The sequence below is a fragment of the Vipera ursinii genome, assembly GCF_947247035.1.
Source record: "Vipera ursinii genome assembly, chromosome: 2".
Classification (NCBI taxonomy): Eukaryota; Metazoa; Chordata; class Lepidosauria; order Squamata; family Viperidae; genus Vipera; species Vipera ursinii.
Window position 1 is genome coordinate 13,713,118 of NC_139513.1, and position 27,967 is coordinate 13,741,084.

Below are 27,967 nucleotides of genomic sequence, written 5' to 3' on the forward strand. Positions count from 1 at the left end.
TGACAAGGAAAACTAATGGGGAAGTCAGATTCACTTAACTCTGCGGAAAACATGATAAAATGGAGCAAAACTCACTCAACAACTGTCTTGCTTAGCAATGGAAATTTTGGCCTGTTTTAGTTGTATGTCAAGGACTACCTGTAATATCTTTTTGTCTTCATTCTTGCAGAGTCTAAATCTCGCTAGAGGGCTGAATAGCTCTGAGCAGCCTTCCCAATTTCCAGAGGAGATAGATCATTCCCAGGCAGGCAAAACCCTCAGATGGCACAAGTTAGCAGAAAGCCGATCTAAAGATTCCAGCACTTTCTTAGGGGAGACTTTCAGTGGAGATCAAAACCTCTCTACACCCCAAATCTTTATGACTGATTTCCTGTGGCTCCCAAGGATTTAGGACAGGAAAGCACCATCAGGTGAGACGCTATAGGAGGGGCATCTACACTCCTGCCTGTCAGGGCTGCATCCAAGAGCACCCACCATGAAGCTTCATTCCTGAAGGAGGAAACTTTACATCTGCTGATGCGAAATGCCGTGTGCGTCTGTAAATTTTCTTGCATGGAAGACGACTATAAAAAATTCGACCGCTTTTCATTCTTACAACTGTTGCAGCTTCCCCATGGCCATGTGATAAAATTCAGATGTTGGCAGCTGCCATGTATTTGTGACAGTTGTTAGGGTCATGTGATCTCCTTTTGCTACCTTCTGACAAGGAAAACTAATGGGGAAGTCAGATTCACTTAAGAACTGTGTGAAAAACATGATAAAATGGAGCAAAACTTTTTGCCTCAATATTCCCTAGCTCTTGGAAGGAATGTTCACACCTAAGCTAACACTGAATTAGAACTCACGGCTTTCCATCCAGCCTTACACCACGTTTGTTTTTGATGCCTTCAAGTCAGTCAAGTGGATTCCTGCTTAGGCATAGGCCTGGTAGGATTAGCCAAAGTTGCACAGATGGCTTAGCCAGTAAGGCAGGACTGCAACTGAGCATTTCCCAGTCTCTACCCTCGTGCCTTCACCAGTACAACCTGGATCTTCTTCCTCCCCACAGAACCTACCCATTAGACCTTTTCCTCCTGCTTCAACAGCAAATGCAAGGCTCCAGCTTTCAAGATCCAGTCCAACCTCTTTGCAATCGGCTCCCCCTTACTCTCCAGATAACGGATCTTTTCGTCTTTCAATCTGACCTTCAGACTTTCCTATTCAGGAAATGGAGTGTTCCTCTGATTGGGGACTGGTGGATTCTGGTCTGGCCCTGTGCAGCAGCTCCTCTGCCTTTGGGGTTGTGTTTTATTTCGCTCGGTTTTGTTAGCCACATGGTGTTAGTACTTTTTGTGGGGTCTATTATTGTAAAAATAGTTTTTTTGGGGGGGGGGTAACTGACAGGCCCCATTACACTTGTAAATTGAAGACTACTGGTATGCTGGCTGTGAAAATGTGGGGTTCAAAATCTGGAGCACAACAAAGAAGGCTGAAGCTCCGTATGTTGGATTTTCATAATCAACATACAAAAAACACACAAAATCCTGTTTGAGGAATTCCACAAGTTCTATAAAACGAAACATCCAGAAATGTCTGCTGATAATCAGAAACAGGTCATTAGCCATTATGAAGCTAACAATTTCCATCTTAGGTCTAATCCTAGGATGTATTGACTAAAAAGAATCAAGCCAGAATTTGTACACTCCCAATCGGAAATCAGGAATAAAATTCAAGCCTTCTCTAAACTCATCAATGTTTGCCTCATGTGCACTTCCTTCTGTGCTGCCACAAAATAGGGTATAAAATTAGGCACATTGTGTGATGACCCATTAATGACCCTCTTCATTTACGACTGTAACTGCAGGCTAAATTACAGTTGTAAATCCAGGACTACCAGGACTACCAAGATTTTCTCCCACAAGTGAGGTAGCCAGTTGTTTAATGACTTCCACATTCATTTAATAGATGCATCAGGAGGGATAGGGGTAATTAAGCAAGCAAGCTCCCCATCATAATTAGTATTTTTTCACTCCACCTTCAGGTCTAATCCTGAGATCTTTTGACTAAAAAGAATCAGGCCAGAACTGAAGTAGTCAATTTCTCACCGGTACTCTCAATGGAAAATCAGAAATGAAATTCAAGATTTCTCTAAACTCATTGTTTGCTTCATGTGCACTTCCTTGTGTGCAATAAGAGATGACTTACGCCTGAAGAATTGTTCACAGATTGAACATCTCAAATGTTTCTCCCTCGTCTGATACATGATGTATAAGGTTAGACCAAATACTGAAATTTTTTCCAAAATCTGGATGCTTTTATGGTTTCTCTCCTGTATGAGTCCTCTGCTGTTTTACAAGCAGAGAAGTGTAACTGAAACTTTTCCCACACTCTAGACACACATGCGTTTTCTCTCCTGTGTGAGTCCTCTGGTGTATCACCAGGTGGGAATTCTGACTGAAACCTTTCCGGCATTCAGGACATTCAAAGGGTTTCTCTCCTTTGTGATTCCTCTGGTGTGTCACCAGGTGGAAATTGTGGCTGTAAAAGTTCCGCATTCAGGACATTCAAAGGTTTCTCTCCTTTGTGAGACCTCTGGTGTGTCACCAGGTGTGAATTCTGAGTGAACCTTTTCCCACATTCAGGACATCCGTACGGTTTCTCTCCTCTGTGAGTCCTCTGGTGTGTCACCAGGTGTGAATTCTGACTGAAACTTTTCCCACAATCAGGACATTCAAAGGGTTTCTCTCCTGTGTGAGTCCTCTGGTGTTTCAGCAGGTCAGAATTTGCAATGAAATGTTTGCCACAAACTGGACACTCAAATAGTTTCAATCCTATGTGAATCCTCTGGTGTGTCACCAGGTGGGAATTCTTTTTGAAACCTTTCCCACACTCAGGACATTCAAAGGGTTTCTCTCCTGTGTGAGTACTCTGGTGGTTTAATAGGTCAGAATTCGTAATAAAGCTTTTCCCACAAACTGGACACTCATATGGTTTCTCTCCTGTGTGAGTTCTCTGGTGTGTCACCAGACTGGAACTGTGGCTGTAACATTTCCCACAATCCGGACAATCAAAGGGTTTCTCTCCTGTGTGAGTCCTCTGGTGTATCACCAGGCTGGAATTGTTTATGAAAGATTTGCCACACTCCGAACATTCAAAAGGTTTCTCTCGAGTGTGAATTCTCTGGTGTTTCACCAGGTCAGAATTTGCAATGAATCTTTTCCCACATTCAGGACATTCAAAGGGTTTCTCTCCTGTGTGAATCCTCTTGTGTCTCACCAGGTGGGAATTTGCAATGAAACTTTTTCCACAAATTGGACATTCATACGGTTTCTCTCCTGTGTGAGTCCTTTGGTGTATGACAAGGTTAGAAATGGAACTTAAACTTTTCCCACAATCAAAACAATCAAAGGGTTTCTCTCCTGTGTGAGTCCTCTGGTGGTTTACTAAGTCGGAATTTGTAATAAAACTTTTCCCACAAATTGGACATTCATACGGTTTTTCTCCTGTGTGAGTCCTCTGATGTCTCACCAGGTTGGAACTGAAACTGAAACGTTTCTCACAATCAGGACATTCAAAGGGTTTTTCTCCTGTGTGAATCCTCCGATGTCTCACCAGGTTGGAACTGAAACTGAAACGTTTCCCACAATCAGGACATTCAAAGGGTTTTTCTCCTGTGTGAGTCCTTTGGTGTTTCACGAGGTGGGAATTTGCAATGAAACCTTTCCCACAAATTGGACATTCATACGGTTTCTCTCCTGTGTGAATTCTCTGGTGGTTTAGCAGGTTACAACCTTTCTTGAAACCTTTCCCACAAAAACAACATTCAAAGGGTTTCTCTCTTGTGTGAGTCGTTTGGTGTTTCACCAGGTTGAAATACCTACTGAAATGTTTGCCACAATCAGGACATTCAAAGAGTTTTTCCCCTGTGTGAGTCTTCTGATGTCTCACCAGGTTGAAACTGAAACTGAAACCTTTACCACAATCAGGACATTCAAAAGGTTTTTCTCCTGTGTGAGTCCTCTGGTGTGTCACCAGACTGGAACTGTGGCTGTAACATTTCCCACAATCCGGACAATCATAGGGTTTCTCTCCTGTGTGAATCCTCTGGTGGTTTACTAGGTCGGACTTTGTAATAAATCTTTTCCCACAAACTGGACACTCATATGGTTTTTCTCCTGTGTGAGTCCTCTGATGTCTCACCAGGTTGGAACTGCAACTGAAACCTTTTCCACAATCAGGACATTCAAAGGGTTTCTCTCCTGTGTGAGTCCTCTGGTGGTTTACTAGGTCGGAATTTGTAATAAAACCTTTCCCACAAACTGGACATTCATATGGCTTTTCTCCTGTGTGAATCCTCTGATGTCTCACCAGATTGAAACTGAAACTGAAACTTTTCCCACAATCAGGACATTCAAAGGGTTTCTCTCCTGTGTGAGTCCTCTGGTGTTTCACCAGGTTGAAATACCTACCGAAATGTTTCCTACAATCAGGACATTCAAAGCGTTTTTCTCCTGTGTGAGTCCTCTGGTGTATCACCAGGTAGGAATTCTTCTTGAAACATTTCCCACACTCAGAACATTCAAAGGGTTTTTCTTCTGTGTGAATCATCTGGGGTTTCACTAGGTCAGAATTTGCAACACTTTTCCCACACTCAGGATATTCAAAGGGTTTCTCTCCGGTATGAGTCATCTGGTGTTCCACCAGGTAGTAATTAACAGCGACACTTTTCTCACAAACTGGACACTCATATGGTTTCTCTCCTGTGTGTTACTTTGCTTGGTAAAGCAGTTACCATATTAGGAGCACTTATAGGGCATCTGTCCTGCGTGGGTCCTTTTATGAACCACAAGGGAGATATTCTGACAAAAGATTTTGTTACATTAGTAACACTTGTATGGCTTTTTTCCAGTTTGGATCGTCTTCTACATAATCACCTATGCTTTTTATACCAGAGTTGGTATAAAATTGTGCTTTATACCACAATAGTGACATCTGTGGAGCTTTTCCTCCAATGATATGCTGGAGGAAGTCAAAAATATGGTGGTCCCTTCCTTCTTTAGTGGCACTTTAGTTTCACCTACTGTTTTCTTCCTCCTATTGGGAGTTCTGCATTACTGTCTCCCCTATTTGAGTATCCAGTTGACCTTTTCTTCCCCACTGACTTCCAGATATTTCCCACTTTTTCTGAACTGAGAAATGATCCTCTTCGCCTTGTCATGTAACGTATCCTTGTGTTCCGCATACACTACTATTTACAGGTTGAAATCTCTTCTTGATTTTCTCTTGCCTTTCTCCTGATGGGATGGGAGAATTGTGTAATTTTCTGGAGGAAATGGAAAATATTTTTATTCCTGGCTTGATTTGCTTTTTTTTTCAAAACTTATCCTGACTTCACCAGAGTGCTCTTATAGCCATCCTCTTCATCTCTAAGATTCAAAGAAAAGTGTAACTTTAATTGTTTATACAATGCTTGCAGATGTGGAAAAAAAGGAAAAAATATACCGTATTTATCGGCGTATAACACGCACCTCATTTTAAAAAGGACATTTCAGGAAAAAACCTTAAATTATATCGGCGTATAACACGCACACATCATTTGCCCCCTATTTTCAGGAAGAAAAAGTGCGTGTTATACGCCAATAAATACAGTACATTACATTTAAAAAGCAAACATGCCACAATGCTAACCTCTTACACTAAATACGATTCATTGGACCTTCCAATGATCCAAGTTTAAATATCCATTCAATCATGAAATTCCCTTGACTTGCATCAATCATAAACTCAAAGCACTATGGGTTATCATAAAATTCCAAATATATGGAAAGAGTAATATAAATACATATAACTATATCTATGTGGAAAATTCATGTTTTCATCCTGAAAAAAAAGATTGCTGTCAAACCTTCTGAGCTAATTTTTAGAGAGGCTTTAACTGATGAAATGATGTGCACGATTTGAACATGGAAGTCCTCAGCTACAAATAAGGGCAAAAACTACTCCCCGCAGTCTCTCTGCTGACATCCCAATTGAAGTAATCCTCACTTACTGACAGGAATTGTGACTGATATCTATGTTATTAAACGGCCTGATTATTAAGCTTGACGTTAGCAAGCTTTTATCAGTTCCTCTGTAGTCATTAAACAAGTCACCGTAGGTTGTTAAAGGCAATTTCACATGACTGTGGCTTACAATTTCCTGCCAGTATATCCATTGATTCTGCTTGTAAGAAGCTAGCTGGGAAATCACAAATGGGGATCCTGAATTTGGGATACTGCAGCCACCATAAAGATACAATTGGCAGCATCTGAATTAGTGCAACACCCTTTTCCTGCATATTCATAATCATAGGCTCAGTGAAGAAGTGGTAAATGTGGACTACTTATTCGACTGAACATCCTGAAAGGTCTTCAATAGCTATTTATCTAAAGACCTACTTGTTTGAACAAGCCAGCCTGGCCTAATGGGTTTGGGTTTTATTATTGCTTTTAACGTACTGTATTTATTGTTGTTTTGTACTGGGCATTATGTTTAATCTTTTCTTAATTTTTGTATCTTTGCATTTTAGTATTTATTGCCCTGTTCACCGCCCTGAGTCCTTCGGGAGAAGGGCGGTATACAAATAAAATAATAATAATTATTATTATTATTATTATTATTATTATTATTATTATTATTATTATTATATTTTATTATTATTATTTAAAAACTGCTGGCTTAAGCACAATTGAGCCTTGTTAATACACGTATGGGGCGACAATAGGAAATACCATGCTTGTTTGCTATAAATAAAAAATAAAAATAAAAATCCCAGAAGAAAATAGTGGCAGTTTCAGTCTGATACTGTTGATAAGAAAACAGCAGGTCCACAAATGAATAATGAGAGTTGAAAGGGACCTCGGAGGTCTTCTAGTCGAATCCCATTTAAATAGGAAACCTTTATCGTTCTGGACAAATGGCCGTCCAATTTCTTCTTAAAAACCTCCAGTGATGAAACAGCCACAACGTCTGGAGGCAAAATGTTTCATTAATTGTTCTCACTGACAGTAACTTTCTCTTAATTCTAGTCTCCATCTGTTACTTCCTGTTCTGGTCCCACACTTTGGAGCACAGGTCAATCCCCTCTTCTATGTGACAGCCCCTCCAATTTTTAAAGAGTGCCATCATCTAAAGACAAACTCTCCATGCGGCATTTTAGTCCAACAACTGAAGCCTCTCTGCAGCCCAACCAATAAACTGGCTCTTCTGCACACCAGTCTCTGTTCCCCCAAATGCCCTGCAGGCAGTTATTGGAGCTCCCAGGCCTGTCCCTTGACCGGAAATTCTGTTATCTTTCTGAATATTATCACAGAACCCCCTTGATCTCTTTGGAAAGCTGTTTCTAAAAAAACAGTGGAAAGCTTCTTTTTCAGTGTAGATTACGCAGCTCATAAAATAACAAAAATTAATATTGAAAGACGCTGCAGACAGGGTTGTTCACTTATGTGGGCAGAGAGAAACAGGGATCTAGCAGTCTCCAGAGAGGGAATCCGGGCGTGTAAGAGAGGCAGATTCAGGGGCTCCATCTCAAAGGAAGCCCACCTGGACAGGGCAGCCCATTGGCCAAGCCCACCTGGACGCCTCTCGGCTCTCCCTCACCCGCCTTCCAGGCGCCATTCAGCTCCTCCTCGCAGGGTCCCCGCCCTCCCCTCCAGCCTCGCTCCCTCCCAGCCCAGAGCTCCCCCCGTCCTCCCCCTCCTCCTCCTCCCCTCCAGGCACTGGCAGGCTGACCCTCCCCAGCAGCGAGAGGGGAACGTGGGAACGGGGGTGCCCAACCTTCCGGGAATCCCCGGGAGCCCCCAGGCGGGGAGCCGGGCTGCGCCAAGAGGGGGGGCTGCGGGGCAGGAGGGGGGCTCGGGGGAAGGACCTGGAGGGGATCGGAGAGCCGTTCGCGGAAGCCGCAACCCAGGAGGAGGAGAAGCGAAGGCGCAGCGCTTCCCACGGAGCAGAAAAGCCCGCGAGGAAAGGCGGAGACTCGGAAGGGGAGGGGGCGCAACTGGGGGAAACCCACCTGGCTCTCCCAGGAATCCCCCCTCCCCTTCCCCCCCCCCGGGGATTCCCCCCTCCCCTTCCCCCCCCGGGGATTCCCCCCTCCTGATTGCCCTCCCCCTCTCGGAGCCTCCTCGCCCACCTGGCGCCCTTTCAGCGACCCTCCCCGCGAGGGGAACCTCCGCAGCGCCGCCGTAAGAAAGGCTGGGAGAGCAGGAAAAGTGGAGGGAGGGGCCGGAAAGTGCACTCCCACAGCCTTTTTCCCGTTTCCGGCCTCCTCTCTAGGCGCCAGAGAAAAGCTCTCTGCCTTTAACCCCTTCGTGGAAGCCGCTGCGGGGAGGGGGCGACAGCACAAAGCAGAAATGCAGCCCCAAACCAGGACAGACGATCCACCAGGCTTCCCTGAAGGCTGCAAATGTTCATTTCTCCATCTCTCTCCATCTCTTCTCAGATATTGTTGACAATTGGATCCAAAAATGTCAAACTTGGATTCATCATTGCATAATACTCTTTTCCACTGATCCCGTAATCCAATTTTTGTGAGTTTCAGCATATCTTAGCTGAAGCCATCTGTGGGATGCAGGCAGCACACAAAACCACACACTCTCTGGTGCGTGGAAAAACCTTTCTCCACATAACTCGTCTCTGGCACCTTTGCCCTAAGGCTATTTTCTTTACTTTCTGCCCTGGAGGCCTTTGGGCATAGGACTGGCATCCACGTCACTAAGCAGCCAAGCATGTTAAGCATCACATAACAGTGTAGTTGTTAAGCAAAGCATGACTGTGACTTGTAAATTCCTGCCAGCATTCCCCACTTATTTTTCTTGTCAGAAGCTAGTAGGAAAGTCACAAATGTGGATCGTGAGCGTGGGATGCTGGAACCATTATAAATGTGTACCCGTTTGTTTCATTTTACGACCTTTCTTGCCAAAGTTGTGAAGTGAATCACTGCAGGGTTTAGTTAGTAACGGGGTTGGGGTTATTTTGCATTAACATTTTTATTATTCAAAATACAAAGAAAAATAAAATAGTGGGAAATTAAGGGTAGGAAAAAGGGAAGAAGGAAAATGGCATAGAGGGAGGAGAAAGATGTTGACTTCCGACTCTTTTTAGCATAGTAAAATATAATAAGGTTACAACTTCAACTTTACTTTTACACAGTCGTTTATACTAGCCATTTCTTACTTAACCTACTTAATCCAGATGTCTCCAACCATTCTCGGTTGGCGGACTGGAGGGAAAGAGGGAGAAGAGTTTTATGCGCGTGCACACACATAAAAGGGGCCGCGAGCACCTGCGATGCAAACAGGGCAGTGCTGGCACCCAGATGACACTCGCTAGGACCGCCCCATTTTTGCCCCACAGGCGCTAGTGCCACCCTGTCTTCGCTGCGCACACAACCATTTTGCCCAAGCCCCACCCCAATTTTGCCAGGGCGGCAGTGCTCGCATGAGTGGGGATGAGTGCGTACCCTGGGCAGCCTGTCCCGCCTGGGTTGGGGACCCCTGATCTAATCAGCAAAAGCCAAATTTCATTTTCTTCCATCGTAGGCACAAAATCCAGAAGCAATTTCCAAATAAAAACATAATTACATATATACTCCTCTTCAGATAAAGAGATCAGTCTAAGCATCTGTACTTTTTTCTTTGCTTTGGGAAATAATAATATATGTTTCTGCTTAGGCTTATTAATCTTTGTATACTATCATTTCTGTTAACAAAATTCACGCAACTCTTTAAGATCCTTTAAGATTTTTTAACATCCATTTTAAAACACTAAACTTTTCCTTTAAAACATTTCTAAAATCAATGTTCTAGTATATCTTTTTTTTAACTTCATTTTAATATACGCACTTTGAAGTTCACTTTCAGTTCTATTTTACAAACTTAAAAATTACTGAAGTATTATATATGAAGGGGAAAAAACATTTTCAAACCCAATTTAAAATACAAAACTGTATTAAAGCTTTCTATTACACATATCAGGCCAATAAAAATCCAAGAAACTCCAATTAGCTCATTAAATTTTAGTCGGTTGAATTTATTCTCATAAACTCTTTTTCTTCTCTAGAATGTCTATTAAATAAATATGAAGCTCTATTTATCAAAGTATTCTCCACCTTGTTAGTGTCCATGTAGTCCAAAAATGTATCCTAAAACAGGTCCCCAACCTGTGGGCTGCGGCCCATTAACAGGCAGTGGCCTAATTGCCACTGAGCCACGTGAATGTGTACAGCCCAAGGTGCGTGAACCTCATTGCAGACCCTCGTGGCCCCACTCGTGTGAGCCTCGTAGCCGGCACTCGCAGTCTCACATTCACTGGCCCGTCCCACAAAATCATCCCCTTTCCCACTATCCTCCAGGCCGCCAACCTGCAAAGATAAGGAACTCCTCCCTAAAGACTTGCAAATTTCCTTGGAACAATCTCCAAGATATTTTACTAAACTTCTTGTCCTGCCCTCAGATGCCTTAGAGAGTAAGTCAATCCCCTCTTCTTGGTGACAGCCCCTCAAGTACTGGAATACAGCTATCATGTCCCTCCTAATGATTGCCTTTGATAGCCTAGATATACTGCAGGGTTTAGTTAGTAACGTTTTTCACTTAAGTGTCCAGACCCTTTATCATCTTTACCGCTCTTCTCTGCACAATTTCCAGGGTTTCAACAACTTTTTGTATCATGGTGACCAAAACTGGATACAGTATTTGAAATGTGGTGTCACCAGCACTGTGTGAAGCAATTCTCTCTCTTCCTGTTGTCTTGACACTATTCCTCTGTTGCTGCAATCTAGGACTGCATTGACTTTTTCTGGCAGTTGCAGCACAATAATGGCGCAAGTGGTACTTGTCCACTTATCTTGGGTCCCAGGGATACATAGTCTGCCTTTTTGGAGACCTCCTGGAGGCAGCCATCATTTTCACTGCGCCCACAATCTCTTAACACAGTCTACAAAGGGTTAAGGTAGCACGGTCGGTCCCAGGCGACAGTGACCAAGATCCAGCCACCAATTTGCCTCAGAGGCAGGTGTGGCAAAATAGCAGCTGCTTCCACAAGTCCACCATATGGCCCCCGCCCTCCTTCACCAACTTGAGGTTCAGAGATCTTCAAAAGGTATGGAGGAGGAGGCTGTAAGGCGTGGTGTGGTGGGCTTAAGGATTGAAGGGATCCAATGGAAGTGGGAAAAAGACTGTGGGGATCCTGTGGGGAAGAGAAAGGCCTGGGGGGAACTAAAAGGGAAAGGTCTTTGGAAGGCAAACCTGGGTCTGTGCTTTCATGACATGCTAACATAGCCCACGGATGCATGTCCTGCTCTTCTTCACATTCAAAAGGCACAGAGGACTTAAATTTCTTTAATTGTTTCATCAGGGAGAGGAGGTGGGATAGTTCATCAAGGTAGTCTTGTTTAACCACCATTGCAAGATGCAACCGTAACTGAGGTAAAAATTGTTATCTCGAGGACTATTTGTATGTTGGCTGGGGAATTCTGGCGCTCAAAATCTGGAGGACACCAAGGCAGAAGAATGAAACTCCACAGGGGGGAATTCCATAATCAATATACAAAAAACACCACCCAAAAGCCTTTTTGACAAATTGCACAACTTCTGCAAAAGGAAATATCAAGTAATTTCTGCTGATAACCAGAAATAAGAAGCTAGTCTTTATCAAACTAATAATTTCCACTTATTTCTCTCTGCCAACTGGTCTAATTCTGAGAAGTGGACTAAAAAGGATTAGGCCAGAATTAAAATAGTCGATTTCTCACCTACACTCTCAATGGGAGATCCGAAATAAAAATCAAACCTTCTTTAAATTCATCAGCTTTTGCCTCATGTCAAAGTTCTTGTATTCAATAAGGGGTGATTTACGCTTGAGGTACCATCCACAGAATGGATATTTGACAGGTGTCCGCCCATGTGAATCCTCTGGTGCATCAACAGGTTGTAAGTATGACTGAAACTTTTCCCACAAAAAGGACATTTAAAGGGTTTGTCTCCTGTGTGAGTTCTCTGGTGCATCACCAAGTGTGAAGTTGTAATGAAACTTTTCCCACAATCGGGACATTCAAAAGGTTTCTCTCCTGTGTGAGTCCTCTGGTGTATCACCAGACTGGAATTCCGACTGAAACTTTTACCACAATCTGGACACTCATACGGTTTCCCTCCCATGTGCGTCCTCTGGTGGTTCACAAGGTAGGAATTTTCCTTGAAATTTTTCCCACAATCAGGACATTCAAATGGTTTCTCTCTTGTGTGAATTCTTTGGTGTGTCACCAGACTAGAACGGTAATTGAAACTTTTCCCACAAACTGGACACTCATATGGTCGCTCTCCTGTGTGAATCCTCTGGTGTATCACTAGTTCATAATTCTGACTGAAACTTTTCCCACAATCAGAACATTCAAAGGGTTTCTCTCCTGTGTGAGTCTTCTGATGTTTCACCAGGTTGGAATTGTGAGTGAAACTTTTGCCACAATCTGGACACTCATACGGCTTCTCTCCTGTGTGAGACCTCTGGTGTATTACCAGGCTGAAATTCTCACTGAAACTTTTCCCACAGAGAGCACATTCAAAGGGTTTCTCTCCTGTGTGAGTCCTCTGGTGTCTCACCAGGAGGGAATTCTGACTGAAACCTTTCCCACACTCAAGACATTCAAATGGTTTCTCTCCTGTGTGTATTTTCTGGTGACTTGTGAGCTGGAATTTTCTAATGAAACTTTTCCCACAATCTGGACACTCATATGATTTCTTTTGTGTGTGAGTCCTTTGGTGTTTCACCAGGGTGGAATTGTGACCGAAACCTTTCCCACAATGAGGACATTCAAAGGGTTTCTCTCCTGTGTGAGTCCTCTGGTGTATCACCAGGCTGGAACTGTGACTGAAACCTTTCCCACAATCAGGACATTCAAAGGGTTTCTCTCCTGTATGAGTCCTCTGGTGTTTCACCAGGCTGGAATGGTCACTGAAACCTTTTCCACAATCAGGACATTCATAGGGTTTCTCCCCTGTGTGAGTCCTCTGGTGTTTCACTAGGCTGGAATTGTGACTGAAACCTTTCCCACAATGAGGACATTCAAAAGGTTTCTCCCCTGTGTGAGTCCTCTGGTGTATCACCAGGCTGGAACTGTGACTGAAACCTTTCCCACAATCAGGACATTCAAAGGGTTTCTCTCCTGTGTGAATCCTCTGGTGTGACACCAGGTTAGAAATCTGACTGAAACTTTTCCCACACTCGGGACATTTAAACGGTTTCTCTCCTGTGTGAGTCCTCTGGTGTGTCTCCAGGTTAGAAAACTGAATGAAACTTTTCCCACACTCGGGACATTTAAAGGGTTTCTCTCCTGTGTGAGTCCTCTGGTGTATCACCAGGTGTGAATTCCGACTGAAACGTTTCCCACAATCAGGGCATTCAAAGGGTTTCTCTCCCGTGTGACTCCTCAGGTGTATCACCAAGTGGGAATTCCGACTGAAACGTTTCCCACAGTCCAGACATTCAAAGAATTTATCTCCTTTTTGAGTCCTTTGGTGACTCATGAGGTGGGAATGTCTAATGAAACTTTTCCCCAAATTGGACACTCAACACTTTCTCCTTGGTGTGAGTCCTCTGACGTGTTACCAAGTTGCTCTAGTTGCTAAGGCATTTACCTCAGTGAGAGCATTTGTAGGGCATCTGTCCTGTCTGTGTCTTTCCACGAACCACAAGAAAGCTGTTCAGACTAAACCTTTTGTCCCAGTTCTAGCATTTCAATGGCTTTTCTACAGTGTGGATCTTCTCGTGCATAATCAGTTGTTATGTACCATTAGGGTTTTTCCCACAATTGGCACCTCCGTACAGCTTTTCCACCAATGATATTCTTGAGGGTGTCAAAAATATAGGCGATTCCTTATTTAGTGGTGCTTTGAGTCAAGCCATTTTTTTCTGCACAGGTTGAGGCCTGCCCTACTGTATGCTGTACATGCCTGTCTAATTGGCCTTTTGTTGCCACTGAATTCCAGATATTTCCCTCTTTTTCGGAATCAAAAATAAACTCTATTGATTTTTTGTGTAATGTATCGTGGAGTTTTGTGAAGTGTACTTTTACCAGCTTCAAATATCTTCTTGGTTTTCTCTTGTGTCTCTCTCTCACATGCCGAGGAAAGTGAAGAATTTTGTGGCTTTCTGAAGGAAATGGAAAATATTTGAATTTCTGGCTTGATTTCCTTTCCTTTTAAAAGCTGCTTCTTATTCTCAGTTGTCCAGGGTGCTCTTATTGCCATCCTCTTTATCTATAAGATTCAAAGAAAAGTGTAACTTTAGTTGTTTATAAAATGGCTTCAGAAGATGTGAGAAAAGAAAATAGTATACATTACAATTAATTAACACAATTAATTCTTCCCAATTAAATTAAGAGGCTGTGCGGTTTTGAAATAGTTGGCATTGTCTGAATAAAGGTATTATTCCAAATGAAGATGTTGCAGCTGAGAATAAAGATCACCTGACAGTAGAAGATGGAAAGGGTTTCACAGAAGGTGCTAGGCGAGCGCAGAACATGGAAGATGAAAGGCTTGGACCTTGCCAAGAAAGTAGCCCATTTTGTTAAGCAAGATCTCTGGTTGTGGATGGGAAAAGAAGTGAAAGAAAAGGGTGAAAGAAAAAAATGTCTTCCCTTTGACCTTGCTGGTCAAGCTCCTGTCTCTCTTCGCTCACCCAATGGATTAATTCTAAAGATAAGAATTTTATCTTGTGACTGTTTCTTACTACTACACTTGGGGAGTAGATCAATGCGTGACCTTGCTGTAAAAAGCAGCTGGATTTTCTCCTCCAGCAGGGGATGCTAGGCAGAAGAGTGCATTTCTCAGTTACCACTTACCTCTCTGTAATCCTTCTTTAAATACTGTAACCAATTTTGGTCTCCACAGTATAAAAAAAGGGTGAGACTCCAGAAAAAATGCAGAGAAGAGCAACAAAGATGATTAGAGGACTGGAGGTTAAAACACATGAAGAATGGTTACAGGGACTGGGCATGGCTACTCTAGTGAAGAGAAGGACCAGGGGAGACATGATAGCAGGCATCCAATATTTGAGCGGCTTTCACAGAAAGCACCTGAGGGCCAGGCAAGGAATAACAGGTGGAAACTGGTCAAGGAGAGATTCAACCTAGAAATAAGGAGAAATTTTCGGACAGTGAGAACAATCAACCAATGGAACAGATTGCCTTCAGAAGTTGTGTGTCAGAATCCATTTATATTCCATTCCTAATTTTTTTTATCTGCGTAAACCTAAATCTCACACCCCTCACTGGATTCTGCCATCCACAAGGAAGAGAGAAGATGTCAATTGGCCACCCCCATCCATTAGATGCAAGGTTGTTTATTCAGCCTGCCTAGAGGCCATCATCAAAGACCAGAGGAAGAACTGAGAAGAACAAAAGCAAGAAGGGGGGCGGGGTAAGGTCCCTTCCAATTCTATTATTCTATTCTATTCCATGGCCAGGCACCCTAAGAAATATGCGTATTACTCCCAAACATCTCAGTTCTCAAAACATCTTGGAGAGGTTAAAATAAATTATCATATATCTACAATATGTGGGAACATGTGTGGGGAATGCCCTTGTTTTTTGTTAAAAATGATCAATCTAGACAGTGATTAATCCTTTCAAAGCACTTGGGGATAATGGACCTCTGCCCTCCCCTTTTAAAAAAACCCCAGTCAAAATACCAACATCCATGTAGGGCTGTTCACATACGTGGGCAGAGAGAGAAACAGGGACGCAGCAGTCACCAGAGAGGGAATCTGGGCACGTTAAGAGAGGCAGATTCAGGGGCTCCATCTCAACGGAAGCCCACCTGGACAGGGCAGCCCATTGGCCAAGCCCACCTGGACGCCTCTCGGCTCTCCCTCACCCGCCTTCCAGACGCCATTCAGCTCCTCCTCGCAGGGTCCCCGCCCTCCCCTCCAGCCTCGCTCCCTCCCAGCCCAGAGCTCCCCCCGTCCTCCCCCTCCTCCTCCTCCCCTCCAGGCACTGGCAGGCTGACCCTCCCCAGCAGCGAGAGGGGAACGTGGGAACGGGGGTGCCCAACCTTCCGGGAATCCCCGGGAGCCCCCAGGCGGGGAGCCGGGCTGCGCCAAGAGGGGGGGCTGCGGGGCAGGAGGGGGGCTCGGGGGAAGGACCTGGAGGGGATCGGAGAGCCGTTCGCGGAAGCCGCAACCCAGGAGGAGGAGAAGCGAAGGCGCAGCGCTTCCCACGGAGCAGAAAAGCCCGCGAGGAAAGGCGGAGACTCGGAAGGGGAGGGGGCGCAACTGGGGGAAACCCACCTGGCTCTCCCAGGAATCCCCCCTCCCCTTCCCCCCCCCCGGGGATTCCCCCCTCCTGATTGCCCTCCCCCTCTCGGAGCCTCCTCGCCCACCTGGCGCCCTTTCAGCGACCCTCCCCGCGAGGGGAACCTCCGCAGCGCTGCCGTAAGAAAGGCTGGGAGAGCAGGAAAAGGGGCGGGAGGGGCCGGAAAGTGCACTCCCACGGCCTTATTTCCGTTTCCGGCCTCCTCTCTAGGCGCCAGAGAAAAACTCTCTGCGTTTAACCCCTTCGTGGAAGCCGATGGGGGAGGGGGCGACAGCACAAAGCAGAAATGCAGCCCCAAACCAGGACAGACGATCCACCAGGCTTCCCTGAAGGCTGCAAATGTTCATTTCTCCATCTCTTCTCAGATATTGTTGACAAGTGGATCCAAAAATTTCAGACTTGGATTCATCATTGCATAATACTCTTTTCCACTGAACCCGTAATTCAATTTTTGTGAGCTTCAGCATATCTTAGCTGAAGCCATCTGTGGGATGCAGGCAGCACACAAAACCACACACTCTCTGGTGCGTGAAAAAACTTCTCCACACAACCGGTCTCTGGTGCCCAAATCGTTGATGACCTCTGCCCTAAGGCAATTTATTTACTCACTGCCCTGGAGGCCTCAGGGCATAGGACTGGCATCCCCATCACTAAGCATCTGGTCATTAAGCATGTTAAGCATCACATGACAGTGTCAACTTACATCCGTTCCTCTGTAGTTGTTAAGCAAAGCATGATTGTGACTTGCAGATTCCTGCCGGCATTCCCCACTTACGTTTCTTGTCAGAAGCTAGTTGGACAGTAACAAATGGGGATCGTGAGTGTGGGATGCTGAAACCATTATAAATGTGCACCTGTTTGTTCCATTTTATGACCTGTAGGAAACCTGTGATATTTCCACCTTAGGCTCACATAAAATGGCGCAGGTCTGGCTCAGGGCAGAGATAAGTTTCGTTTCTGTTCATAAGTTGTGTTTTACCAAAAATCAGATGACCTTGCTACGTGCAGACGGACACCCGTTGGAACACGTACAAGAAAGTAACACATACTTGCTCTTGAAAAACATACCCAGGTAATTTTGGAATTAATTAATGATAGATTTGCACAGATGGAGGAGAAATTGGAGAAATTGGAGGAGAGAATGGAGGAGAGGATGGAACAGAAGTTCAGAGTGATGAAGGCAGACATCTTGTCTTCAGTGTATAAAGTGGCTGAATGTGTGGAAGAATTGGAGGAAAAAGTGGAAGACTTGACTCAAAAGAATGCTATATTAGAAGCAAAAGTATTGGAGAATGAAGATTTAAGAGACAAAATGGATAAAGAACTGAGTCTTGCTCAATATTACCAGATGCAGTTTGCCATTAGAATTAGAGGCTTAAAGGAGAATATTAAGGAAGATCTAAAGCAGCTGGTTTCTGAGGCTCTCGAAGTAGTATTGAAACAGCCAGCATCTGAAATAAAAGGAGGCATGGATAAAGTGTTTCGTGTGAATTCATGGATTGTTAGACAGAGAAAGTTGCCTAGAGATGTGGTGGTTTATTTTGCAAAAAGGGAAATTAGAGATGAAGTTATACGAGCTGCTTATGATACTAAAGTTGTGATTGCTGATCAAGAAGTTTTGGTTCTAAAAGAAATTCCTCCAAAGATTTTAAGGAGAAGGAAGGATTTTACATTTCTTGTGCAAGAGCTCAAGCAACGAGATATAAGGTTCAGATGGGAGATCCCAGCTGGGTTGATGGTGATGCATGAAGGTAAAAGGTACCGTCTGGTTACTGTGATGCAAGCGCGTGATTTTTACAATAATGTTTTAAAAGCAACGCCATTAACACTTCTGGAAGCTGCAAAGGGATCTGGAGAAGGAGAACATCAAGAGGCTGAAGATGGACAGATAGAAGAGAACGGTGTTGGAGGAGATCAAGTTACAACTTCGTTGGATGATCCTATAGAACAGAGGGTGACGCGTGCTGCTTTAAAACGATCCAAAAAGAGAAAATAGTAGGATTAGCAGAAGTCTATGGAACTTTTACAACGTACTTATAGTCAAGTAATGGGAGGTGGGAAAAGATTTGGGTGAAGACGCAATATATTTTTATATGTGGTGGATTTGTGGAAAGGTTGAGGCTTTTTGGATGAAAGTTTGGTGGAATATACAGAAGATTTTTAAATGGAGGTTAAAGTTTTGTTCGCAATCTTTTTTGCTTGGAATAATTACAGATGTTACAGTTCTGGATATTAAGTTGATGTTGAATTTAATTACGGCAGCAAGACTTTTGATAGCTCAGTACTGGAAGAGGAACTGCCGACTACAGAAGAGTTGACTTTAAAGTTTTCCGATCTGGTTGAGGTGGCGAGGATTTTGGTCAATTTGAAAGATTATTTGTAAGAATGTTATATTATGGAATGGAGAAAATGGATTGAGTTTATTTAGGACAAGTATAGGGTTAAGAAGTATTATGTAGTATTTGAATAACTCTTTTTTCTTTTCTTCTCTTTTTATCTTGGGTTTTTTTTATATATATATTTAATATTATTAAGGTTTGTTTTATCCTATATAAGCTAGAGAGTGATAGATTTTAGAGTTTAGGGTTGTTAGCATATGGTTGTTTATGTTTGCTTTTTTTCTTATATATACCTTGTATTTAGCTCTGGGAAGTGGGGGGGAAGGGGGGGGAGGGGGGAGAGGAAGGGGGGGAGGGAGAAGGGAGGGGGAGGGGGGATTTGTACGGGGAAAAATTGTATGTTAAAACTTTTTAATAAAAAAAAAGAAAGTAACACATACAAGATAGTTACAAGAACAAAGACATTCCATACAGACAGTAGCTGATTTATAACCTTAAGATAATTGCTTAGTGCATGGCTGAGATGTAACCATTCTCAACCTTAAGATAACGGTTTCATGGATAGCTGAACGCTTAGATAATTGTTTGTTGCTAATTGCTTGTTGCTGATGCGTTGCTGGTATCTCAATAAAAGAGAGCTAGGGACTTCGGTCTGGGCCCTCATCCCGAGAAAGCTCAGAGAGATGTGTCCTCATTCATTGGCAAGATCATGAGGAGCCCGCCGGGTGCGAAAAAACCCACAATGACCTTTCTTGCCATAGTTGTGAAGTGAATCACTGCAGGGTTCAGTGGGTTTTTTGCTCAATTTTTTATTATTTTTATTATTCAAAATACAAAATACAAAGAAAATAGTGGGAAACTAAGGGTAGGAAAAAGGGAAGAAGGAAAATGGCATAGAGGGAGGAGAAAAATGTTGACTTCCGACTCTTTTTAGCATAGTAAAATATAATAAGGTTACAACTTCAACTTTACTTTTACACAGTCGTTTATACTAGTCATTTCTTACTTAACTTATTAAATCCAGATGTCTCCAACCATTCTTGGTTGGCGGACTGGAGGAAAAGAGGGGGACGTTTTACGCGCGTGCGTGCACGCACATAAAAGGGGCCGTGAGCACCTGCGACGCAAACAGGGCGGTGCTAGCACCCAGATGACACTCTCTAGGACCGCCCCATTTTTGCCACACAGGCACTAGTGCCATCCTGTTTGCTGTGCGCCCAAACATTTTGCCCAGCGTATGGCTAGTCTAGTGAAAAGAAGGACCAGGGATGATATAATAGCCGTGTTCCCAAAATTTGAGGCTGCCACAAAAACGAGGGGACCAACCTATTTTCCAAAGCACCAGAAGGTGAGATAAAAAAACAATGGAAGGGAACTAATGAAGTAAAGAAGCAATGCAGAACTAAAGAGAAACATCCTAAGAGTGAGAACAATTAACAGGTGAAATAACTTATCTTCAGAAGTTGCAATGTGTTGGCTTTTTTTGGCAGCTGCAGCACACTGCTGGCTCATATTTAAGTGATTGTCCTAGACAGCCACAGTCTCTGGAGGCAAGCTATTCCATTGATTAATTGCTCTCAGTGATGGAAAAATTCTCTTTACTTCTATGTTGGATCTCATTTTAATAAACTTCTTGTCCTGCCCTCAGGTGCCTTAGAGAGTAAGTCAATCCCCTCTTCCTGGTGACAGCCCCTCAAGTACTGGAAGACAGCTATCATGTCCCTCAAGTATGATGCCCTTTGATAGCCTAGATATACCTAGCTCCCACAACTGATCACCAAATGATTTAGTGTCCAGACCCTTTATCATCTTTACCGCTCTTCTCTGCACAATTTGCAAGATTTCAAAAACTTTTCGTTATCGTGGTGACCAAAACTGAATACAGCATGTGAAATGTGATGTTACCAACACTGTGTGAAGCAATTCTATCTCTTCCTGTTGTCTTGACACTGTTGCTGCAACCTAGGACTGCATTGGCTTTTATTGGCAAATGCAGCACAATGGCGCAAGTGGTACTTGTCCACTTGTGCCCCATGGATACAGTCTGCCTTTTTGGAGACCTCTTGGAGGCAGCCATCATTTTCACTGTGCCCACAGTCTCTTAACACAGTCTACAAAGGGTTATGGTAGCAGAACTGAACGGTCAGTCCCAGGCCCAGGCAACAGTGACCAAAATGCAGCCACCAATTTGCCTCAGAGGCAGGTGTGGCAAAATAGCAGCTGCTTCCACAAGTCCACCATATGGCCCCTGCCTTCCTTCACCAACTTGAGGTTCAGAGATCTTCAAAAGGTATGGAGGAGGAGGCTGTGAGGCGTGGTGTGGTGGGAGTCAGGATGAAGGATTGAAGGGATCCAATGGAAGTGGGAAAAAGACTGTGGGGATCCTGTGGGGAAGGGAAAGGCCTGGGGGGAACTAAAAGGGAAAGGTCTTTGGAAGGCAAACCTGGGTCTGTGCTTTCATGACATGCTAACATAGCCCACGGATGCATGTCCTGCTCTTCTTCACATTCAAAAGGTACAGAGAACTTAAATTTGTTAAATGGCTTCATCAGGGAGAGAAAGAGGTGGGATAGTTCATCAAGGGAGTCTTGTTTAACCACCATTGCAAGATGCAACCGTAACTGAGGTAAAAATTGTTCTCGAGGACTATTTGTATGTTGGCTGGGGAATTCTGGTGCTCAAAATCTGGAGGACACCAAGGCAGAAGAATGAAACTCCACAGGGGGGAATTCCATAATCAATATACAAAAAACACCACCCAAAAGCCTTTTTGACAAATTGCACAACTTCTGCAAAAGGAAATATCCAGTAATTTCTGCTGAAAACCAGAAATAAAAAGCTAGCCTTTATCAAACTAATAATTTCCACTTATTTCTCTCTGCCAACTGGTCTAATCCTGAGAAGTGGACTAAAAAGGATTAGGCCAGAATTAAAATAGTCAATTTCTCACCTACACTCTCAATGGGAGATCCGAAATAAAAATCAAACCTTCTTTAAATTCATCAGCTTTTGCCTCATGTCAAAGTTCTTGTATTCAATAAGGGGTGATTTACGCTTGAGGTACCATCCACAGAATGGATATTTGACAGGTGTCCACCCATGTGAATCCTCTGGTGCCTCAACAGGCTGTAAGTATGACTGAAACTTTTCCCACAAAAAGGACATTTAAAGGGTTTGTCTCCTGTGTGAGTTCTCTGGTGCATCACCAAGTGTGAAGTTGTAATGAAACTTTTTCCACAATCGGGACATTCAAAAGGTTTCTCTCCTGTGTGAGTCCTCTGGTGTATCACCAGACTAGAACGGTAATTGAAACTTTTCCCACAAACTGGACACTCATATGGTCTCTCTCCTGTGTGAGTCCTCTGGTGTTTCACTAGGCTGGAATTCTCACTGAAACCTTTCCCACAGAGAGGACATTCAAAGGGTTTCTCTCCTGTGTGAGTCCTCTGGTGTATCACCAGGCTGGAACTATAACTGAAACCTTTCCCACAATCAGGACATTCATAGGGTTTCTCCCCTGTGTGAATCCTCTGGTGTATTACCAGGCTGGAGCTGTAACTAAAACCTTTCCCACAATCAGGACATTCAAAGGGTTTCTCTCCTGTGTGAGTCCTCTGGTGTATCACCAGGCTGGAACTGTGACTGAAACCTTTCCCACAATCAGGACATTCAAAGGGTTTCTCTCCTGTGTGAGTCCTCTGGTGTATCACCAGGCTGGAACTGTGACAGAAACCTTTCCCACAATCAGGACATTCAAAGGGTTTCTCTCCTGTATGAGTCCTCTGGTGTTTCACCAGGCTGGAATGGTTACTGAAACCTTTTCCACAATCAGGACATTCATAGGGTTTCTCCCCTGTGTGAGTCCTCTGGTGTTTCACCAGGCTGGAATTCTGACTGAAACCTTTCCCACAATGAGGACATTCAAAAGGTTTCTCCCCTGTGTGAGTCCTCTGGTGTTTCACTAGGCTGGAACTTTGACTGAAACCTTTCCCACAATCAGGACATTCAAAGGGTTTCTCTCCTGTGTGAATCCTCTGGTGTAACACCAGGTTAGAAATCTGACTGAAACTTTTCCCACACTCGGGACATTTAAACGGTTTCTCTCCTGTGTGAGTCCTCTGGTGTGTCTCCAGGTTAGAAAACTGAATGAAACTTTTCTCACACTCGGGACATTTAAAGGGTTTCTCTCCTGTGTGAGTCCTCTGGTGTATCACCAGGCTGGAACTGTGACTGAAACGTTTCCCACAATCAGGGCATTCAAAGGGTTTCTCTCCCGTGTGAGTCCTCTGGTGTTTCACCAGCTTGGAATGGTCACTGAAACCTTTTCCACAAACAGGACATTCATAGGGTTTCTCCCCTGTGTGAGTCCTCTGGTGTCTCACCAGGCTGGAACTGTGACTGAAACCTTTCCCACAATCAGGACATTCAAAGGGTTTCTCTCCCGTGTGACTCCTCAGGTGTATCACCAAGTGGGAATTCTGACTGAAACGTTTCCCACAATCAGGGCATTCAAAGAGTTTATCTCCTTTTTGAGTCCTTTGGTGACTCATGAGGTGGGAATGTCTAATGAAACTTTTCCCCAAACTGGACACTCATACACTTTCTCCTTGGTGTGAGTCCTCTGACGTATCACAAAGTTGCTCTAGTTGCTAAGGCATTTACCTCAGTGAGAGCATTTGTAGGGCATCTGTTCTGTCTGTGTCTTTCCACGAACCACAAGAAAGCTGTTTAGACTAAACCTTTTGTCCCAGTTCTAGCATTTCAATGGCTTTTCTACAGTGTGGATCTTCTCGTGCATAATCAGTTGTTATGTACCATTTGGGTTTTTTCCACAATTGGCACATCCATGCAGCTTTTCCACCAATGATATTCTTGAGGGGGTCAAAAATATGGGCTATCCCTGATTTAGTAGTGCTTTGATTCAAGTCGGTTTTTTCCTGCACAGGTTGAGGCCTGCCTTACTGTATGCTGTACATGCCTGTCTAATTGACCTTTTCTTGCCACTGAATTCCAGATATTTCCCTCTTTTTCGGAATAAAAAATGAACTTTCTTGATTTTTTGTGTAATGTATCGTGGAGTTTTGTGAAGTGTACTTTTACCAGCTTCAAATATCTTCTTGGTTTTCTCTTGTTTCTCTCTCACCTGCCGAGGAAAGTGAAGAATTTTGTGGATTTCTGAAGGAAATTGAAAATATTTGAATTTCTGGCTTGATTTCCTTTCCTTTTAAAAGCTGCTTCTTATTCTCAGTTGTCCAGGGTGCTCTTATTGCCATCCTCTTTATCTATAAGATTCAAAGAAAAGTGTAACTTTAGTTTTTTATAAAATGGCTTCAGAAGATGTGAGAAAAGAAAAAAGTATACATTACAATTAATTAACACAATTAATTCTTCCCAATTAAATTAAGAGGCTGTGCGGTTTTGAAATAGTTGGCATTGTCTGAATATAGGTATTATTCCAAATGAAGATGTTGCAGCTGAGAATAAAGATCACCTGACAGTAGAAGATGGAAAGGGTTTCACAGAAGGTGCTAGGCGAGCGCAGAACATGGAAGATGAAAGGCTTGGACCTTGCCAAGAAAGTAGCCCATTTTGTTAAGCAAGATCTCTGGTTGTGGATGGGAAAAGAAGTGAAAGAAAAGGGTGAAAGAAAAAAATGTCTTCCCTTTGACCTTGCTGGTCAAGCTCCTGTCTCTCTTCGCTCACCCAATGGATTAATTCTAAAGATAAGAATTTTATCTTGTGACTGTTTCTTACTACTACACTTGGGGAGTAGATCAATGCGTGACCTTGCTGTAAAAAGCAGCTGGATTTTCTCCTCCAGCAGGGGATGCTAGGCAGAAGAGTGCATTTCTTTTTTTTTTTATTGAAAAGTTTTAAAATACAATTTTCCTTTAAGAATCCCCCCTTCCCCCTCCCTCCTCCCCCCCTACCTCCCCCCCTCCCCCCCCCCCCGACTTCCCAGAGCTAAATACAAGGTATATATATAAAAAGCAATCATAAACAATCATATACTAACAACTATAAACTCTAAAATCCATCACTCTCTAGCTTATATATGATAAAACAAGCCTTAATAATATTAAATATGTATAAAAAGAAACTAAGATAGGAAAAAACGAAAAAAAAAAAAACGAAAGAAGACTTATTCAAATGCTACATAAAACTTCTTAACCCTATACTTGTTCTGGATAAACTCAATCCATTTTCTCCATTCCATAATATAGCGTTCTTGCGAGTGATCTTTCAAATAGGCCGAAATCTTCGCCATCTCTGCCAGGTCGGAAACCTTTAAAGTCCACTCTTCTATGGTCGGCAGTTCCTCTTTCTTCCAATATTGGCCTATCAAAAGTCTTGCCGCCGTAATTAAGTTCAACATCAACTTAGTGTCCACAACTGTAGCGTCTGCAATTATTCCCAACAAAAAAAGTTGCGGACAAAACTTTATCCTCTGTTTAAAAATCTTCTGCATATTCCACCAGACTTTTATCCAAAAAGCCTTAACCTTCTTACATGTCCACCATATGTGAAAATATGTTGCCTCTTCATCACCACACCTCCAACATTTAGGCTAATAATTCGGATACATACTTGCAAGCTTTTTAGGATCTAAATGCCATCTATAAAACATTTTGTAAAAGTTCTCTCTTAGATTTTGAGCTTGAGTAAATTTTACATTCCTCACCCAAATCTTTTCCCACATGTCCATTGTGATAACTTCCTGGATGTTTTGGGCCCATTTTATCATACAATCCTTAACAAGCTCTGGTTCTGAGTCAATCTCTATCAATGCAAGATATATCCGTTTGATATGTGCTGGTCCCTGATTTCTAATTTGCTTTATCAAATTTTCATCAGTCATTGCAAATCCATTTTTCTGGTCTTCTTTCCACCTGGCCCGTAACTGAGTATATTGAAACCAATTTTGAACAACCTTCTCTTCTCGCAAGAGGCTATATGATTTCAAACACCAAACATTTCTTTCCAAACTGAGGATCTCCTTGTACGTAGTCACATCATGTTTGAAGCCAGCATGTATATTTTCTATTGCGTGTTTTGGAATTGCCCACAATGGTATCTTGCAACTTAACTTATGTCTATACTTCTTCCAAACTCTCAGCAATGCCTGTCTTAAAATATGCACCCTAAACACGTTGTCTACCTTCTTATCATACAACAAATATGCATGCCAGCCAAACAACAAATCATGGCCCTCAAGATTTAATAACCTCCCTTGTGTCAAGTTAATCCAATCACTTATTCCTACTAATGCAGCAGCTTCATAATATAATTTAAAATTAGGCAATTTAAGGCCACCTCTCTCACGAGTATCCTGCATAATCTTAAGTTTAACTCGTGGTTTTTTCCCTGCCCACACAAATTTATTGATACCTCGCTGCCATTCCTCCAAATTAGAATCTTTCTTAAGAATCGGTATCATTTGAAATAAAAATAAAAATTTAGGCAGGACATTCATGCTAGGCAGGGGATGCTAGGCAGAAGAGTGCATTTCTCAGTTACCACTTACCTCTCTGTAATCCTTCTTTAAATACTGTAACCAATTTTGGTCTCCACAGTATAAAAAAAGGGTGAGACTCCAGAAAAAATGCAGAGAAGAGCAACAAAGATGATTATAGGACTGGAGGTTAAAACACATGAAGAATGGTTACAGGGACTGGGCATGGCTACTCTAGTGAAGAGAAGGACCAGGGGAGACATGATAGCAGGCATCCAATATTTGAGCGGCTGTCACAGAAAGCACCTGAGGGCCAGGCAAGGAATAACAGGTGGAAACTGATCAAGGAGAGATTCAACCTAGAAATAAGGAGAAATTTTCGGACAGTGAGAACAATCAACCAATGGAACAGATTGCCTTCAGAAGTTGTGTGTCAGAATCCATTTATATTCCATTCCTAATTTTTTTATCTGCGTAAACCTAAATCTCACACCCCTCACTGGATTCTGCCATCCACAAGGAAGAGAGAAGATGTCAATTGGCCACCCCCATCCATTAGATGCAAGGTTGTTTATTCAGCCTGCCTAGAGGCCATCATCAAAGACCAGAGGAAGAACTGAGAAGAACAAAAGCAAGAAGGGGGGCGGGGTAAGGTCCCTTCCAATTCTATTATTCTATTCTATTCCATGGCCAGGCACCCTAAGAAATATGCGTATTACTCCCAAACATCTGTTCTCAAAACATCTTGGAGAGGTTAAAATAAATTATCATATATCTACAATATGTGGGAACATGTGTGGGGAATGCCCTTGTTTTTTGTTAAAAATGATCAATCTAGACAGTGATTAATCCTTTCAAAGCACTTGGGGATAATGGACCTCTGCCCTCCCCTTTTAAAAAAACCCCAGTCAAAATACCATCATCCATGCAGGGCTGTTCGCATACGTGGGCAGAGAGAGAAACAGGGACGCAGCAGTCACCAAAGAGGGAATCTGGGCACGTAAGAGAGGCAGATTCAGGGGCTCCATCTCAAAGGAAGCCCACCTGGACAGGGCAGCCCATCGGCCAAGCCCACCTGGACGCCTCTCGGCTCTCCCTCACCCGCCTTCCAGACGCCATTCAGCTCCTCCTCGCAGGGTCCCCGCCCTCCCCTCCAGCCTCGCTCCCTCCCAGCCCAGAGCTCCCCCCGTCCTCCCCCTCCTCCTCCTCCCCTCCAGGCACTGGCAGGCTGACCCTCCCCAGCAGCGAGAGGGGAACGTGGGAACGGGGGTGCCCAACCTTCCGGGAATCCCCGGGAGCCCCCAGGCGGGGAGCCGGGCTGCGCCAAGAGGGGGGGCTGCGGGGCAGGAGGGGGGCTCGGGGGAAGGACCTGGAGGGGATCGGAGAGCCGTTCGCGGAAGCCGCAACCCAGGAGGAGGAGAAGCGAAGGCGCAGCGCTTCCCACGGAGCAGAAAAGCCCGCGAGGAAAGGCGGAGACTCGGAAGGGGAGGGGGCGCAACTGGGGGAAACCCACCTGGCTCTCCCTCCCTCCCTCCCTCCCCTTCCCCCCCCCCGGGGATCCCCCCCTCCTGATTGCCCTCCCCCTCTCGGAGCCTCCTCGCCCACCTGGCGCCCTTTCAGCGACCCTCCCCGCGAGGGGAACCTCCGCAGCGCCGCCGTAAGAAAGGCTGGGAGAGCAGGAAAAGGGGCGGGAGGGGCCGGAAAGTGCACTCCCACGGCCTTATTTCCGTTTCCGGCCTCCTCTCTAGGCGCCAGAGAAAAACTCTCTGCGTTTAACCCCTTCGTGGAAGCCGATGGGGGAGGGGGCGACAGCACAAAGCAGAAATGCAGCCCCAAACCAGGACAGACGATCCA

The 27,967-nt window shown here is 43.9% G+C and overlaps 4 protein-coding genes across 6 annotated transcripts in view; 2 read left to right on the forward strand and 2 right to left on the reverse strand.

The window, feature by feature from the left end:
• LOC310636861 (uncharacterized protein) overlaps nt 1-27,967 on the forward strand; it is a 422,701-nt gene that overhangs the window by 70,181 nt on the left and 324,553 nt on the right. The window lies entirely within an intron of this gene.
• Nucleotides 1-27,967, forward strand: part of LOC310636858 (uncharacterized protein) — a 342,152-nt gene that overhangs the window by 49,257 nt on the left and 264,928 nt on the right. The gene's annotated exons all lie outside the window — the stretch shown is intronic.
• LOC310636856 (uncharacterized protein) lies at nt 1,379-16,461 on the reverse strand. Of its 2 annotated transcripts, none has more exons than XM_083356965.1 (2): nt 16,389-16,461; nt 1,379-5,403 (listed from the first exon to the last, which is right to left on the reverse strand). In XM_083356965.1, the coding sequence occupies exon 2, from the start codon at nt 4,666-4,668 to the stop codon at nt 2,461-2,463; it is 2,208 nt and encodes a 735-aa protein (XP_083213091.1). In that variant the 5' UTR covers nt 4,669-5,403; nt 16,389-16,461; the 3' UTR covers nt 1,379-2,460. The 2 variants fall into 2 exon arrangements, with proteins under 2 accessions (XP_083213091.1, XP_083213092.1); XM_083356966.1 differs by lacking the exon at nt 16,389-16,461 and adding an exon at nt 8,150-8,193.
• On the reverse strand, nt 8,999-27,780 carry LOC310636866 (uncharacterized protein). Of its 2 annotated transcripts, XR_014491820.1 has the most exons (4): nt 27,719-27,780; nt 26,186-26,472; nt 20,721-23,942; nt 8,999-10,899 (listed from the first exon to the last, which is right to left on the reverse strand). XR_014491820.1 is itself a non-coding variant. In XM_083356987.1 (3 exons), exon 3 carries the CDS (start codon nt 23,208-23,210, stop codon nt 21,675-21,677), a length of 1,536 nt encoding a protein of 511 aa, XP_083213113.1. In that variant the 5' UTR covers nt 23,211-23,942; nt 26,186-26,472; nt 27,719-27,780; the 3' UTR covers nt 19,466-21,674. The 2 variants fall into 2 exon arrangements, 1 of the variants encoding a protein (XP_083213113.1); XM_083356987.1 differs by lacking the exon at nt 8,999-10,899 and having other exon boundaries at nt 19,466-23,942.